The sequence below is a fragment of the Pygocentrus nattereri genome, chromosome 9 (assembly GCF_015220715.1).
Source record: "Pygocentrus nattereri isolate fPygNat1 chromosome 9, fPygNat1.pri, whole genome shotgun sequence".
In the NCBI taxonomy this organism is placed as follows: domain Eukaryota; kingdom Metazoa; phylum Chordata; class Actinopteri; order Characiformes; family Serrasalmidae; genus Pygocentrus; species Pygocentrus nattereri.
The window spans coordinates 7,830,531-7,845,374 of record NC_051219.1 but is presented as its reverse complement, the minus strand read 5'-3'; the positions used below and the strand labels follow the sequence as shown (position 1 = coordinate 7,845,374).

At 45.3% G+C, this 14,844-nt stretch overlaps 1 protein-coding gene across 4 annotated transcripts in view; it reads right to left on the bottom strand.

The window, feature by feature from the left end:
- The window catches only part of LOC119263960 (ribonuclease inhibitor-like), a 43,161-nt gene extending 31,297 nt beyond the window's left edge, over nucleotides 1-11,864 (bottom strand). The window contains exons 1-7 of one of the 4 annotated variants that reach the window (XM_037540867.1): nucleotides 11,323-11,864; nucleotides 8,580-8,630; nucleotides 7,060-7,425; nucleotides 6,662-6,949; nucleotides 2,993-3,085; nucleotides 1,889-1,933; nucleotides 748-940 (exon numbers count right to left, since the gene is read on the bottom strand). In XM_037540867.1, coding sequence (XP_037396764.1) covers nucleotides 748-940; nucleotides 1,889-1,933; nucleotides 2,993-3,085; nucleotides 6,662-6,949; nucleotides 7,060-7,425; nucleotides 8,580-8,628 — 1,034 coding nt within the window. In that variant the 5' untranslated portion in view covers nucleotides 8,629-8,630; nucleotides 11,323-11,864. Of the gene's footprint in view, nucleotides 1-747; nucleotides 941-1,888; nucleotides 1,934-2,992; nucleotides 3,086-6,661; nucleotides 6,950-7,059; nucleotides 7,426-8,579; nucleotides 8,631-9,913; nucleotides 10,004-11,322 lie in introns of those variants that run through there. The other 3 variants (XM_037540869.1, XM_037540870.1, XM_037540868.1) reach the window with 3 other exon arrangements.
- Nucleotides 11,865-14,844: the final 2,980 nt, after the last annotated feature.

Below are 14,844 nucleotides of genomic sequence, written 5' to 3'. Positions count from 1 at the left end.
GAGTCTGAATGGTAGTTTAAGAGGTTTTTTTCTTTGCTAGAAAATAAGTTCTGATTAGAAAACAGCTCCGTGATGTCAGCCTGCAGAGGGGCAGACTGGGAAACCAAATGCACACAGAGATCAGCATGAGTGCAAGACTCTGGTTTATTTACACAAAATCACAAGAAAAATGTTATTGACTTAATGCAGTCAACTTTGGCCAAACTCAGAAGCATTTTCTACCAGTTTCTCTATAGTAAGGACCTCTCGCTCTAACTGGTTTAGAGAGTTCCATGCTCTTTCACTGACAGCATCAATATGCAGCAGATAGAAGCACTGCACACATGATTTGGGGTGTTTGAGCAGCAGCTCCTCCTCTCGGCTGTCACACTCATTTGGGTTCTTTCATGGGTAATGAAAAATTCTGGGCAATCTGAGTTTTCACTATTAGAGAATTCTGTGTTTGGTGCTGTGCTTTGTGTCTGCCGTTTTGGGAAATGTGTGTAATGAGACATGGCTGTGTCCGTACTGTAAACGTTGGGATCAGACCACAAAATGATCTACATAAGAACTGAGTACAAGCCATAGAGTTCAATTAATTCTGGGAACAGCGGAGTCTGAAATTCTGAGAAAGTCACGACTCAGATTGAGCCTACATGAAAGTTTGAACGTCCAAGTAAAATTGCAAACAGAAAGGTTATCTTTATAAAATCTCAGGGAGTACTCAAAGGTTTGCATGTGACTATAGTATAAAACGAAAATACTCACACAACTCTAGAGTGAGATTCCACTCTTTCCTGCAGCTTTTCCCTTAAGACATCAGGCTGCTCCTCTCCTGATTGCAGCCAAAAAGCACATCCTGCCGCTTCATTAGGCTGCTCCTTTTCTGACTTCAGCAAAAGAGACCACATTGATGCTCCATCACGCTGCTTCACTTCTGACTTCCAAAAAGCATATTTCACTGAAGGAGTGATTAAAATAAAAGAAAATTTATGTATATTAAATGTGAGAGACTAGAGTTCAAAGCTTTTTACTTTTAAAGTTTTTTTTTTTGCAAATAATTAATATGTATACATACAAGTCACAAGTTATTTATCAACTCTAACTTCTCTGTTACCTCCTTCTCTGTTACCTTACCTAAAGGAAAGATGGATCATTTATGAAACTGTCCTCCCACTGGCTACTAACCGTGAGTCCACCTGTGTTTCCAAATCTTACCCGATCAAGGTGGTGGATGCCTCTGTTGGAAGCTCAATCATTAAAGTTGCAAATGTGAGGAACTCTAAGGACTGTCATGGTCTTAGGGCCTCCAGGTACTCACACGCCACAAGTGCTTTCATGTGCACGTGGCGCTGTGGGTCCAGGCAGAAGGAAATCATCCACATATGGAGGTTTCTCAAGCAGAGCTTCTCCAATGTAATGACCTGTGTTGTGACTGTGAAGAGACCTTGCAGCCACAACAGGTTAAGTACTTCACCCTAGTACCCAGCCTCAGGTATTGGAAGGTCAGGTGCTGTTACTGATGGAGTACTGTAATATATCATATATATGCAAGTGTCCCATGAACTAGGCAGTAAATGGTGTTGTCTCTCTCTGGTCTCAAGCGACATAATAAAAAGGAATGATGCTGGAAATAATTCATATTATGTCTTTGTTTCCTAATAAAGCTGTTTCTTGTTGTTGAAGCAGACTGAACTGCGCTGGAGCTGCTGCCTCTATTCATGTTCAGCGTGACTCTCGCCCACATCTCCAAATACCCATTTCAAGACGGAGCTCTGTAACAGTTCTGTTTGTGAATAGATCCTCTGCTGTCTCGCTGTTTATATACGTGCTGACACTGCTCTCAGTAAATGACCTGATATCAGACAATGTTCAGATTCTCTGATGAAATGAAGTAAAAAAAGTTTACCTCTTTTCAGTTCTTCCACTTCTTCTTTCCTTCTTATATTTTTTTCTGTAAATAGAAAATGAAGACTTGAAGAAAAAAATTAACAGATGTCTCCTCATTTTTTCTCTTTGGAGGATGACTTTCTTTATTTTTATTACACCGTTAGAAATAATGAAAGAAAAAAGAGAAAGGGAGAGAAGGGAAGACAACTTTTGATATTTTTTAACTAATATAACCAAGAGAATAGGGATTAGGTAGTCAGTGTGTGTGTGTGTGTGTGTGTATTAGTCAGTGTGACAGATGAAAGTGTAGCTAGACGGACTAACAAAGAGACAGACAAACATACGTTTTCAGTGTAATCATGCAGGAAAGGGTTGAACAGAATTTAATATTTCATAGGTCATATTTGTGTATATGTATTTGTGTGTGTGTGTGTGTGTGTGTGTGTGTATATAAATTGGTGTGAGCTGATATGTGTACTTGATGTAAATGTGAAATATTACAAATGTTTAAGTATTGACTGAAATGAGGGGACTGAACAGGCTGAGACAGAAGTGGGGGGATTACGGTGTTCAGGGGTCGATATTTTTAATAAATGGTTCCCATGAAGTTTTGAATACGGCCATTTGATTCATTTCTACAGAGCTTAATCTCTCCAGTGATCTATGCGTTAATGTAGCTGTTTCCATTGTGTAATGTTTATGGAGTTCCTGGTCTTCCAGTGTTTAAGGATAGTTTTTTTGGCTACAGTGAGCGCAGTGAGGGTGGAAGTGCTGTGATGGTTGTGGGGGTTTAAAATGGTTTAGTCACCCAGTAAACAGAGCAGAGGGGATGATGAAAGTGCTTCTTTCCACCATTTATCCATGTCTAAAATTTTTCTGCATCCCTAAAAAACTCTACGGCTTGGGTGGTTATCTGTGTGAGCTGTTATCTACTGTCATCTTTGAATGTGTGGCTGTGGGTGACCTGCCTGCTATCTTAGCATTTCAGCAGCGCTGGGAGGTGTGGCTCCCCTGCTGCTGTTCAGTAAAGGAGCATTTGTGTGAAGCACTATGTTTCCTGTGTCCTCTTCCACAATGACACCACAATATTGTGTGTTTGGATGTGAACAAAGGTTGTGCTCACCATTATGATAGTAAATAAAACCAACCACAATGAGGCCTAAAACCACTGGAATGAGTCCACCCACAATTGCAGCTTTTGAGGCAGGCAGGTGTTCTGAAACACAGAAAGGCAGGCATGCATAAGGAGATCGGACGTTCTCACAACGTATGCAAAATATTGCATATCTGTGCCATTTGGAAAATTTCATGTTACCTAACTTTGGGATGCTACATGTTTTGATGGTTTTGTATCACAGGTATGACATCAAATTATTACAGGCTTTCTTCTATGACTTCTGTGTTCAGTGAAATGTATAAAGAAGAAAATAGGCTAAAAAGCAGGAGTGTAATGTAAGAGTGGCTATTCATATCAACAGGACCCGGTGTCCTCCCTCTTAGTTAATCGCATTTAGGCTTGAGTTGGCTACCCAGGATAAAATTTTGTAATGAAACTGTACTTTATTTGGTTTTTGGGCGGCACGGTGGCGTGGTGGGTAGCGCTGTCGCCTCACAGCGAGGAGGGCCTGGGTTCGATTCCCCGGCCGGGTGACCGGGTCCTCTCTGTGTGGAGTTTGCATGTTCTCCCCGTGTCTGCGTGGGTTTCCTCCAGGTTCTCCGGTTTCCTCCCACAGTCCAAAGACATGCAGTCAGGCCAATTGGACATGCTAAATTACCCCTAGGTGTGAGTGTCTGTCTGTCTGCCCTGCGATGGACTGGCGACCTGTCCAGGGTGTATCCTGCCTTCCGCCCGAAGACTGCTGGGATAGGCTCCAGCATCCCCCCGCGACCCTGACGGAGAAGCAGCTTAGAAAATGGATGGATGGATGGTGTTCTGTTCATTAAACTTAAGATTTTTAATATTTGGTATTGTATTTCTATTATATTTCTATGGTGTTGTGTTGTAATGGTAATGCTGAAGAAAATCAAAAGTCATGTGTTAATAGTAACAAACAGAGAAGCCCATTGCCTGCCGTACGTGGGGTAATGGGTGGGTCACGCCCCCACATTCATGTTTTGACCCCCCGACTAATTAAACCTGCCAGTCAGGCCTGAATCTCAGGGTCAAAATCTAGGAAACCCATTCCACTCCCTACAACAGCACCAAATACCTAGTGTCTGCCTCAGCCTCAAACCCAGTCCCCAGTACTGTTCTAACAGAGATAACTGATACCAGCTCTGTCCCACACAGAACACCTGACACAGACAAACACAGTCCGGACTGTGTCCCCTCCAAAAACACATTCACACCAAAGACCCCAGCCACACCCACAGAGCACTAATATAGAACCACAGCCCTGCCCCTCCAGGACTCTACTAGAGCTTCAGCCATCAGGTGTGCCAGAAAGCAAACCCCTCCAGTACTCAGAGGAGAAAGCCAGAGTGCTGCTCCTCCAGTGCTCTAAAGAGTGAGACAGAGCTTTTCCCATCTAGCACTCTACAGAGAGCCGCGGCTCTGCCCCTGTAGCACTCTACAGAGAGCCGCGACTCTGCCCCTGTAGCACTCTACAGAGAGCCGCGACTCTGCCCCTGTAGCACTCTACAGAGAGCCGCGACTCTGCCCCTGTAGCACTCTACAGAGAGCCACGACTCTGCCCCTGTAGCACTCTACAGAGAGCCACGGCTCTGCCCCTGTAGCACTCTACAGAGAGCCACGGCTCTGCCCCTGTAGCACTCTACAGAGAGCCGCGGCTCTGCCCCTGTAGCACTCTACAGAGAGCCACGGCTCTGCCCCTGTAGCACTCTACAGAGAGCCACGGCTCTGCCCCTGTAGCACTCTACAGAGAGCCACGACTCTGCCTCTGTAGCACTCTACAGAGAGCCACGGCTCTGCGCCTGTAGCACTCTACAGAGAGCCACGGCTCTGCCTCTGTAGCACTCTACAGAGAGCCACGGCTCTGCCCCTGTAGCACTCTACAGAGAGCCACGGCTCTACCCCTGTAGCACTCTACAGAGAGCCACGGCTCTGCCCCTGTAGCACTCTACAGAGAGCCACGGCTCTGCCCCTGTAGCACTCTACAGAGAGCCACGGCTCTGCCCCTGTAGCACTCTACAGAGAGCCACGGCTCTGCCCCTGTAGCACTCTACAGAGAGCCACGGCTCTGCCCCTGTAGCACTCTACAGAGAGCCACGGCTCTGCCCCTGTAGCACTCTACAGAGAGCCACGGCTCTGCCCCTGTAGCACTCTACAGAGAGCCACGGCTCTGCCCCTGTAGCACTCTACAGAGAGCCACGGCTCTGCCCCTGTAGCACTCTACAGAGAGCCACGGCTCTGCCCCTGTAGCACTCTACAGAGAGCCACGACTCTGCCCCTGTAGCACTCTACAGAGAGCCACGACTCTGCCTCTGTAGCACTCTACAGAGAGCCACGACTCTGCCCCTGTAGCACTCTACAGAGAGCCACGACTCTGCCCCTGTAGCACTCTACAGTGAGCCACGACTCTGCCCCTGTAGCACTCTACAGAGAGCCACGACTCTGCCCCTGTAGCACTCTACAGAGAGCCACGGCTCTGCCCCTGTAGCACTCTACAGAGAGCCACGACTCTGCCCCTGTAGCACTCTACAGAGAGCCACGGCTCTACCCCTGTAGCACTCTACAGAGAGCCACGGCTCTGCCCCTGTAGCACTCTACAGAGAGCCACGGCTCTGCCCCTGTAGCACTCTACAGAGAGCCACGGCTCTACCCCTGTAGCACTCTACAGAGAGCCACGGCTCTGCCCCTGTAGCACTCTACAGAGAGCCACGACTCTGCCCCTGTAGCACTCTACATAGAGCCACGACTCTGCCCCTGTAGCACTCCCGTTTCTAGTGCCCTACAATCATCCACAAAACAGAGCCACCAGTCTACATGCCGTCACCCATGCCATGGGCACTTATGCACCCCATACTAACCTGGATGGAACCTTTTTAACTGTGCGCTGGTCCAACTCCTCTTTAGCCCAGAGGAAGCGGTGAACATGATTTCCAAAAATAACTTCAAATTTTGATTTGTCAGTCCACAGGATACTTTTCCACCTTTACCTCAGTCCATGTTAAATGAGCTTTGGCCCAGAGAAGACGGATTCTGGGTCCTATTTCTATACGGTTTCTTTGCATAGTAAAATTTTACCTTGGATTTGTGGATGTAGTGAGACACTGTATTTACAGTGTTTTTCAGAACACTCATAAAGTGATTTCCACTTCAGAGTCATGTCCATTTTTAATGCAGTGCTGCCTGAGGGCCTGAAAATCATAGTTAGCCAGTACTGGTTTTCAGCCTTGTCCCTTTCATATGAAGATTTCTCTGGATTCTCGTCATTTGTAATGATGTTATGTGCTGTTGATGATGAAATAATCAAGTTCCTACTTTAAGTTCAGACAGGTTGAACTGTTACATTAACTCTGCAGTCTTTCACAGAGTGGTGCACTCCTCACCATCTTTACTGCTGATTCACTGCTTTCACTTTTTATATACATTTTGCACAGCGTCTCAATTTTTTGGAAACGGTTGTACATAAATCATTGTTGGTATCTCGTCTTCTGTAGGATGAAATCTAACTGCGTTCAATTCACAATGCTTATCATCTTTCCACCACTGTTAGGAAAATAATGCATATTAACACCAGTATCTAGAAATGATCTTAAGAACCTAATTCATACTTCAGGGAATTCAGAGAATAATACAGAGTGTTTTCAGCAGTGTGGAGTTACTCACCATAAATGGCACCAGCCTTGATCTTTTCCTTCATTATGTAATCTTTCAGTGTCACTTTACAAAACACTGTGTCGATCTCATTCTTATGCACAGTGATTCGGCGTTTCACATTGAACAGCTCAGCTTCTCTCTGTGACTCTGTATCTTCTGCAGTGAGACTCTTTCCTTCACTGTCCAGCCAGTGAAGATCCGGCTGAGGAAACCACCCTTTAGATTCACACAGTAAACTGAACTCTTCAGAGTTACTATCATATTTTTCCACAGTGATGAGTGGAGGTGTTCCAATAGCTGTGGATTAAAGAAGAACTCAAAGCATGAGTCTGTGTGGCATCACTTCATTTTACATGCAAATGTATTAAAATATTAACCACTTCTAAATGACAATATGAATGAATTACCTTCAACTGTGAGATGAAACGAGAAATCACTGTACCAGGATTTGGACTCCACACTGCATTTGTACTCTCCTTCATCAAGGAAATTCAGATTACTGAGTCTCAGTGAGACGATGCCTCTCTGTAGCTCCTCTTTAAACAAAGCTGTTCTCCTTCTAAAGTGAGGAATCTGCCTCTTGTTAATGTCTGTATGATTAGCATAGAAATGCACAATTGCACCTCCCAGGTCTGGTCTGGTCCACGTAATGTTCATGTCCACAGCACTCAGACTGGTGTCATCATTCCAATGCTGCACAGAACATCGCAGGATTACATCAGAACCAGGGGCAGCTACTACAGATGGATCTGGACTGACCGTCTTAAAGTTCTCTACAAAGGAGAAACAGAACATTTAATAAACCAGAACATCGAAAATCTACTCAATCACACACACACCCCACAGATAATCTACTCAATCACACACACCCACCACAGATAATCTACTCAATCACACACACCCCACAGATAATCTACTCAATCACACACACACACACACCCCACAGATAATCTACTCAATCACACACACACACACACACACACCCCACAGATAATCTACTCAATCACACACACCCACCACAGATAATCTACTCAATCACATACACCCCACAGATAATCTACTCAATCACACACACCCCACAGATAATATACTCAATCACACACACCCCACAGATAATATACTCAATCACACACACACACACACACACACACCACAGATAATCTACTCAATCACACACACCCCAGATAATCTACTCAATCACACACACACCCCAGATAATCTACTCAATCACACACACCCCACAGATAATATACTCAATCACACACACACACACACACACACACCACAGATAATCTACTCAATCACACACACCCCAGATAATCTACTCAATCACACACACACCCCAGATAATCTACTCAATCACACACACCACAGATAATCTACTCAATCACACACACCACAGATAATCTACTCAATCACACACACCCCACTTTCAGAGACACAGACAGACTCTGGATTTTACATTTATTCATTCTTGATGCTTTGGAACACTATTTTTCATTAGTATACACTAAAAACAGCTGAAGAGACGTCCAAAGTGAACTACAGTCACTCTGTTTCAGTGGTGATTAGATTAATTAGATTAAGTGACCCTTATTAGTTCCACAACAAGTAAATTTCACGTCCACATTTAACCCATTTGGGCAGTGAAACACCACATACACACTAGGGGGCAGTGAGCACACTCGCCCGGAGCGGTGGGCAGCCCTATCCGCAGCACCCCGGGGGGAGCAATTGGGGGTTAGGTGTCTTGCTCTAGGACACCTCAGTCATGTACCGTTGGCGCTGGGGATCGAACCGGCAACCTTCCAGTCACAGGGCCGATTCCCTAACCACCAGCCCACGACTGTCCCTAAAATGCAGCTTGTTTGGTGATTCTCTAATCTGTGCAAGCCTGTAGACTCTATATGTTTAGCGGTCACTGTACCTGAAACAGCGAGGTGGAGGGACATCATCATCACCCAAACACCCTTCATTCCTGAAACACAACAGCATTTCAGTTCATAACTGTTCACAAGCACCTGCACTAAACCTACTAATGCTAATATCCATAAAGTTTCTCACACCAACGTGTTGAATGACATCTGCGATTTCAGTTGATTCCCTTCAAAGGCATTAATGTTTATAACAGCTCAGATAAATACTCAGAAAAATGTGTCATCACTTTTTTTTATTTACTTTTTCTCATCAATTTTTTTTACATTTTGCACAGTGTCCCAACCTTTTAAGAAATATTTATAACCATGTATATAATGCCATATGGATGCATTACAGCATGTTATAAATGTGTTTATAGATGTGACACTCATAGAAAACTTTGCCCACATATTTTATGTTTTCTCTTGGCTATTTTTGCACATATCATGTGTGATGGAGGAAATTAGCATAATTATCTAATTATGCCTGACAGTCTAACAGCGTCTGGATGCTGTTGGTTTGCTCTTTTTAACATGTACATTGCGCATTGGTAGGTCCTGTCAAGGGACAATGCATTCTGGACCATAGATGTTGTTATGCATTTGGATTAACCAAGGAGGACATCTTCAGCACCAATGAATGAATGAATGAATGAATGAATGAATGAAGCCTTTATTGCCACATAGGGGGGGAGAGACAGGACAGGAAGACAGGGATGAAAACATTGGGTGAAGGAGGAGACAAACCCAACCGGCATTGATCAACAGGCCCCCTTATCTCCGCACATGCGTCCACCTCCTCGCTCCCCATTACAAACGGCCATACAGTAAAAGAAAAAAACAAACAAACAAAAAAAAACAGTGACGTCACTGAAAATATCTTCCCGTGTGCCCCGACAACTGGTGTTCCTGGTGCTGGTCATTATCACAGCCTGCATGTTTTTATCACAATGCAGGATGCGAATTATGCCAGGATACAGATGGAGAAACAATAATGGTTTCATGTCTGACCAAGACAGTCAACTAGACTGAAGAATACACTCACAACAATCTGTTATAAAGATACAAACACTTATAAAAACATTTCTTCTATTAAATCTCACAGCCCGTGTTTACAGAAATGTGTGACCACACCCAGACAGTCATCCTATAAACATCACTACAGCTGTCTGGTATGAAGAGAAGCACTAAATAACAACTTCACATCTTCATTCTGCTTCTAAATCTCACAGCCCCTCATTACAGAGATACCGGAATAATCTAATAAAGGGTTGGTGGTATTTCAGGATCTCAGTGCTGCTGCCTGAACTCGGATCATTACAGTTACAGTTATAATGTTACTCACTGCTCTTTCAGGTGAAGCTCTGCCTCAGCAGTTCTCCATCTGTCTGCAGTAAAAGCTCAGTTTCTCTCTCCTTCAGAAAATGGCACTGCTGTTCAGCGCTGAGGAAACTCTGTAGTTTCACTTACAGTTTCAGCCAGACGTTAACCAGTTTCAGCTGGTTGAATCTGAGGAGCAGGCGCTCGATTCTGCTGCTGAAGAATTGTGGAGGTTGGGGGGGGAGATACACTCTCTATATTCTGTATGCACTAACGTGCACACCAGACACTCTATACACTAAACTATACACTACACACTCTCTATACACTACTGTACACACTGCATGTACACTGTTGTATACATAATACCCAAATGTATGCAGGACACATTCTCTATACACTAAAGCATGCACTATACACTCTATACACCAGTGTATACACTACATCTTCAGAAACCAAGAACAGCTTTGAAGCTCGGTCTACTTTAAAAGGCAGATTCCTTTACTTGTTTGTAAATAAGGGAATCTGAAGTATTAATGTAAACACTGCTAGATTTGACCTCTACAGTCCAGATGTGAAAAACTACTGCAATTCATTTACGTACATCCACCTATTCAGCTCACAGTTTAGTGATGTCCAATCATATTGAAGTCCTAAGGACTGTTCCACCTCAGAGCTTTTCTGAGTAAGGCACAGTACAGGGCAGCCAATCAGCCTGGAGCTCATTCATCCTGGATCAGTCAGGAAGACACAGTAACACAAACAGCCTGTTTAATTGGAAGGTGTGAAGAGAGCTGGGAGAAAGGCTATATAACGAACTGTGGCCGTGTTTGGTACCAAAACACACACACAGCTCTTCTACGTTCACCTCAAAACCTCAGATACGGTTCCTTTAACTGCTGCTCATCATAAACTGATGGGAGCACTTCAGCACCGAGGACAGCGCTCAGACCAGCGTTGCTCTCGGCTGATGTCGTCAGCGGGTGTGCTGGACGCGCAGTGACTATACAGTAAATAGAATAACAGTGAACGGTGATGTCACTCTTTTTCCAATCATTTGATCCCCCACTTAAAATATCTCCCCGGGCTCCTCGCCAACTGGCGCTCCCTGGTGCTTTATTACACATCACACCCTAAAGAGCAGAACGCGGGTTATGTCGGAAAACATGTGGGGAAAGAAATGAAAATGAAATGAAACAGATGCTTTCCTATTTGACCACGCCCAGACGGTCAACTACACTGAGAAACACGCTCACAGCGTCTGTTCGCTATAAACAGAGAACGCGCCTCTTCTCCGGTCAGCGTCTAAATCCGTCGGCCCGCGGGCCCAGAGCTGCAGGCTGAGTGACCAGCGGGCGGGTTTCAGGCTCTCAGCGCTGCCGCCTGAACTCGGACCGGTACAGCTACTACAGTTAAAGCCGCGGCGCTACTCACTGCTCTCTCCGGTGAAGCTCTGCCTCAGCAGGTCTCCTCCAGCTCTCCTTCACACTCAGCTCCTCCTGCAGCTTCTCCTCCTTCCTCAGCAGGTCTCCTCCAACTCTCCTTCACACTCAGCTCCTCCTGCAGCTTCTCCTCCTTCCTCAGCAGGACTCCTCCAGCTCTCCTTCACACTCAGCTCCTCCTGCAGCTTCTCCTCCTTCCTCAGCAGATCTCCTCCAGCTCTCCTTCACACTCAGCTCCTCCTGCAGCTTCTCCTCCTTCCTCAGCAGGTCTCCTCCAGCTCTCCTTCACACTCAGCTCCTCCTGCAGCTTCTCCTCCTTCCTCAGCAGGACTCCTCCAACTCTCCTTCACACTCAGCTCCTCCTGCAGCTTCTCCTCCTTCCTCAGCAGGACTCCTCCAACTCTCCTTCACACTCAGCTCCTCCTGCAGCTTCTCCTCCTTCCTCAGCAGGACTCCTCCAGCTCTCCTTCACACTCAGCTCCTCCTGCAGCTTCTCCTCCTTCCTCAGCAGGTCTCCTCCAGCTCTCCTTCACACTCAGCTCCTCCTGTAGCTTCTCCTCCTTCCTCAGCAGGTCTCCTCCAGCTCTCCTTCACACTCAGCTCCTCCTGCAGCTTCTCCTCCTTCCTCAGCAGGACTCCTCCAACTCTCCTTCACACTCAGCTCCTCCTGCAGCTTCTCCTCCTTCCTCAGCAGGACTCCTCCAACTCTCCTTCACACTCAGCTCCTCCTGCAGCTTCTCCTCCTTCCTCAGCAGGTCTCCTCCAGCTCTCCTTCACACTCAGCTCCTCCTGCAGCTTCTCCTCCTTCCTCAGCAGGTCTCCTCCAGCTCTCCTTCACACTCAGCTCCTCCTGCAGCTTCTCCTCCTCCACTAAAGGGCGCAGCTGCTCAGCGCTGAGGAAACCTTTTGCTTTCGGTTTCGATGGTGACGTTTACCGGCTTGAACTGGTTTAAACTGAAGAGCAGCCGCTCTGCTGAAGAACCGCGGAGGTGGGAGGGGCTTGTGCGGGGCTCGACCAATCACAACACTCCTGAAAACTGAATGGAAAAGTACAGCCTGAATCTCTAACGGCTCTCTCCTCCTTACAAAGTCCACTAAGGAGTTAAAATACTGAGTCCTGGACCCAAACAGCCCATAGTGTCTAATAGATAATGACCGCTGCACTGTTTCACTGCAGAAGCCAGACTTTCAGAACCTACAGAGCTCACTAAATTAGAGTTAGGGAGACATTTGAGATTCAGCCATTAAAACTGGTGAAATTGCAAACTGAGACAGTGTACTAGCTAAAAGGAATAAAAGTGCTGTATCCACTTCTGTATTCATGGACACCAAAATACTCACGTATACAGTGAAAATATATACATATACACTCTTTAGAATCTATGTACTCTACACACAAACAGCAACACCTACACTATACACTCTCTATACACTAATGTACACACTCTCTACACACTAGTGTACACCCTATACACTCTCTACACACTAGTGTACACCCTATACACTCTCTACACACTAGTGTACACCCTATACACTCTCTACACACTAGTGTACACCCTATACACTCTCTACACACTAGTGTACAGTGGGTTGCAAAAGTATTCAGCCCCCTTGAACTTTTCAACCTTTTGCCACATTTCAGGCTTCAAACAAAGATATGAAATTGTAATTTTTTGTGAAGAATCAACAACAAGTGGGACACAATTGTGAAGTGGAACGAAATTTATTGGATATTTTAAACTTTTTTTAGAAATAAAAAACTGAAAAGTGGGGCGTGCAATATTATTCGGCCCCTTTACTTTCAGTGCAGCAAACTCACTCCAGAAGTTCAGTGAGGATCTCTGAATGATCCAATGTTGACCTAAATGACTGATGATGATAAATAGAATCCACCTGTGTGTAATCAAGTCTCCGTATAAATGCACCTGCTCTGTGATAGTCTCAGAGTTCTGTTTAAAGCGCAGAGAGCATCATGAAGACCAAGGAACACACCAGGCAGGTCCGAGATACTGTTGTGGAGAGGCTTAAAGCCGGATTTGGATAGAAAAAGATTTCCCAAGCTTTAAACATCTCAAGGAGCACTGTGCAAGCGATCATATTGAAATGGAAGGAGCATCAGACCACTGCAAATCTACCAAGACCCGGCCGTCCCTCTAAACTTTCAGCTCAAACAAGGAGAAGACTGATCATAGATGCAGCCAAGAGGCCCATGATCACTCTGGATGAACTGCAGAGATCTACAGCTGAGGTGGGAGACTTTGTCCATAGGACAACGATCAGTGGTACACTGCACAAATCTGGGCTTTATGGAAGAGTGGCAAGAAAAAGCCATTTCTCAAAGATATCCATAAAAAGTCTCATTTAATGTTTGCCACAAGCCACCTGGGAGACACACCAAACATGTGGAAGAAGGTGCTCTGGTCAGATGAAACCAAAATCGAACTTATGTTTGGCGTAAAAGCAATACAGCTCATCACCCTGAACACACCATCCCCACTGTCAAACATGGTGGTGGCAGCATCATGGTTTGGGCCTGCTTTTCTTCAGCAGGGACAGGGAAGATGGTTAATATTGATGGGAAGATGGATGGAGCCAAATACAGGACCATTCTGGAAGAAAACCTGTTGGAGTCTGCAAAAGACCTGAGACTGGGACGGAGATTTATCTTCCAACAAGACAATGATCCAAAACATAAAGCAACATCTACAATGGAATGGTTCACAAATAAACGTATCCAGGTGTTAGAATGGCCAAGTCAAAGTCCAGACCTGAATCCAATCGAGAATCTGTGGAAAGAGCTGAAAACTGCTGTTCACAAACGCTCTCCATCCAACTTCACTGAGCTCGAGCTGTTTTGCAAGGAAGAATGGGCAAAAATTTCAGTCTCTCGATGTGCAAGACTGACAGAGACGTACCCCAAGCCACTTGCAGCTGTAATCACAGCAAAAGGTGGCGCTACAAAGTATTAAAGCAAGGGGGCTGAATAATATTGCACGCCCCACTTTTCAGTTTTTTTATTTCTAAAAAAAAGTTTAAAATATCCAACAAATTTCGTTCCACTTCACGATTGTGTCCCACTTGTTGTTGACTCTTCACAAAAAATGTCAATTTCATATCTTTATGTTTGAAGCCTGAAATGTGGCAAAAGGTTGAAAAGTTCAAGGGGGCTGAATACTTTTGCAACCCACTGTATACCCTATACACTCTCTATACACTCATGTAGGCACATATGCAGATAGACCCCTAGTGGTGCTCAAGCACTTGTCCTTTTGCCCTGGATGAGAAAAGTGCCCTTTCTTCTGGAGCCCAATTTTTTCTTCATTCATCAATATTTAAAAATAGAAATTACCATCTCTGTCATCAATTGCCCCCAAAAGTTTGATATCTGACGGGCATTTATTTATGTGAGAATTCTGCCCTGATCTGATCCGTGGCATGCACAAGCCCCTCCCTCTTCCTCCTCCTCCTGCTCCTCCACCTCTTCCAGTTAGCACTGCCCCACAGCATCAGACAG